Below are 1,254 nucleotides of genomic sequence, written 5' to 3' on the forward strand. Positions count from 1 at the left end.
CTATTTTCTCTTCTCTCTAATTCTGCAGAGAACTGGAACACAATAACCTTACACGAGTGAACAAGGGGTGGTTGTATGGCTTGCGAATGTTACAGCAGCTCTATGTGAGCCAGAATGCTATTGAAAGAATCAGTCCTGATGCATGGGAATTTTGCCAAAGACTGTCTGAACTGTAAGTGTTGGATGGCATTTCATTGGAGGCTGTGAGACTAGAGCAGGTTGGAATAAATCATTTCTGTGGCCAGTAATGAGATCTAACACCCCTCTTTACCCGAAGTTTGTCGAAAGCTCTAATTTTATCATGTAAATATAACAAGAATTTGTAAGTTGAACCAAAATACAATCAATTCCTTATTTTCCATGTTTTCTGTTTTCAGTGATTTGTCTTATAACCAGCTGACCCGCCTGGATGAGTCTGCCTTTGTGGGTCTGAGCTTACTGGAGAGATTGAATTTAGGGGACAACAGAGTCACTCACATTGCTGATGGTGTGTTTAGGTTTCTTTCCAATCTCCAGACACTGTAAGTATATTCATCCTCTTTTTTTTTTTCTTTTGGTACTTTTTTAAAAACACAATAAAACAAATTAATTATAAAACAACTAATCATTCTGCAACTTTATGTATGCTAATATTTTGTGGTTTTCCTGTCCTGTGCCTCAGAGAAAGACAGTATTATTTGTCTCTATCCCCATAATTTTTTTTATCTCAATCCTATAGTAGGCAGTTCAGTTTGTACTTTTATTCTCAATCACTTAAACACCAAAGCTTCTCTTACTGTGTCACAGTTGCTAGTGTCAAGAATGCAGTCATTTGCTTGTTCCTCTAACTTTGACAGCGCACCAGAACTACTAGTTCTCATTCAAAAGGGTGCAGGATATGTAGTGGGAGGAGCTCTGGCAGGAGACCTGATGACTGCTACTTGCTTGCTGCATGACTTTGAACAGAAAAAACAAACACTCACTATCTGATATGTGCCAGATGCTTTCAAATTCTAGGATGCTACTGCTCTTTTCCATATTAGGAGGCCGAGGCTTCTAGACATTAAAATTATTTTCTCAAAGTCACATAGCTCGTAAATGTTTGGACCAGAATTAGAACGCAGATCTGTTTGCTGCTGAAGCTCATATATGTTTCATCATACCTCCAGAGGAACAAAATCACTTAGCCTTTCCTGGGCATCATTTTCCTTGTCTCTTCATCCAGTGAAAGATGGACATAGGATTAGATGGTTGTTAAAGGCAATTTCAACTCTA

At 38.4% G+C, this 1,254-nt stretch overlaps 1 protein-coding gene across 1 annotated transcript in view; it reads left to right on the plus strand.

Moving 5' to 3' along the window:
* LRIG2 (leucine-rich repeats and immunoglobulin-like domains 2) overlaps positions 1 to 1,254 on the plus strand; it is a 70,630-nt gene that overhangs the window by 23,923 nt on the left and 45,453 nt on the right. Inside the window, exons 5-6 of the mRNA XM_012644582.1 lie at positions 29 to 172; positions 378 to 521. Coding sequence (XP_012500036.1) covers positions 29 to 172; positions 378 to 521 — 288 coding nt within the window. The remainder of the gene's footprint in view (positions 1 to 28; positions 173 to 377; positions 522 to 1,254) is intronic.

The sequence above is a fragment of the Propithecus coquereli genome, unplaced genomic scaffold (assembly GCF_000956105.1).
Source record: "Propithecus coquereli isolate 6110/MARCELLA unplaced genomic scaffold, Pcoq_1.0 Scaffold215, whole genome shotgun sequence".
In the NCBI taxonomy this organism is placed as follows: domain Eukaryota; kingdom Metazoa; phylum Chordata; class Mammalia; order Primates; family Indriidae; genus Propithecus; species Propithecus coquereli.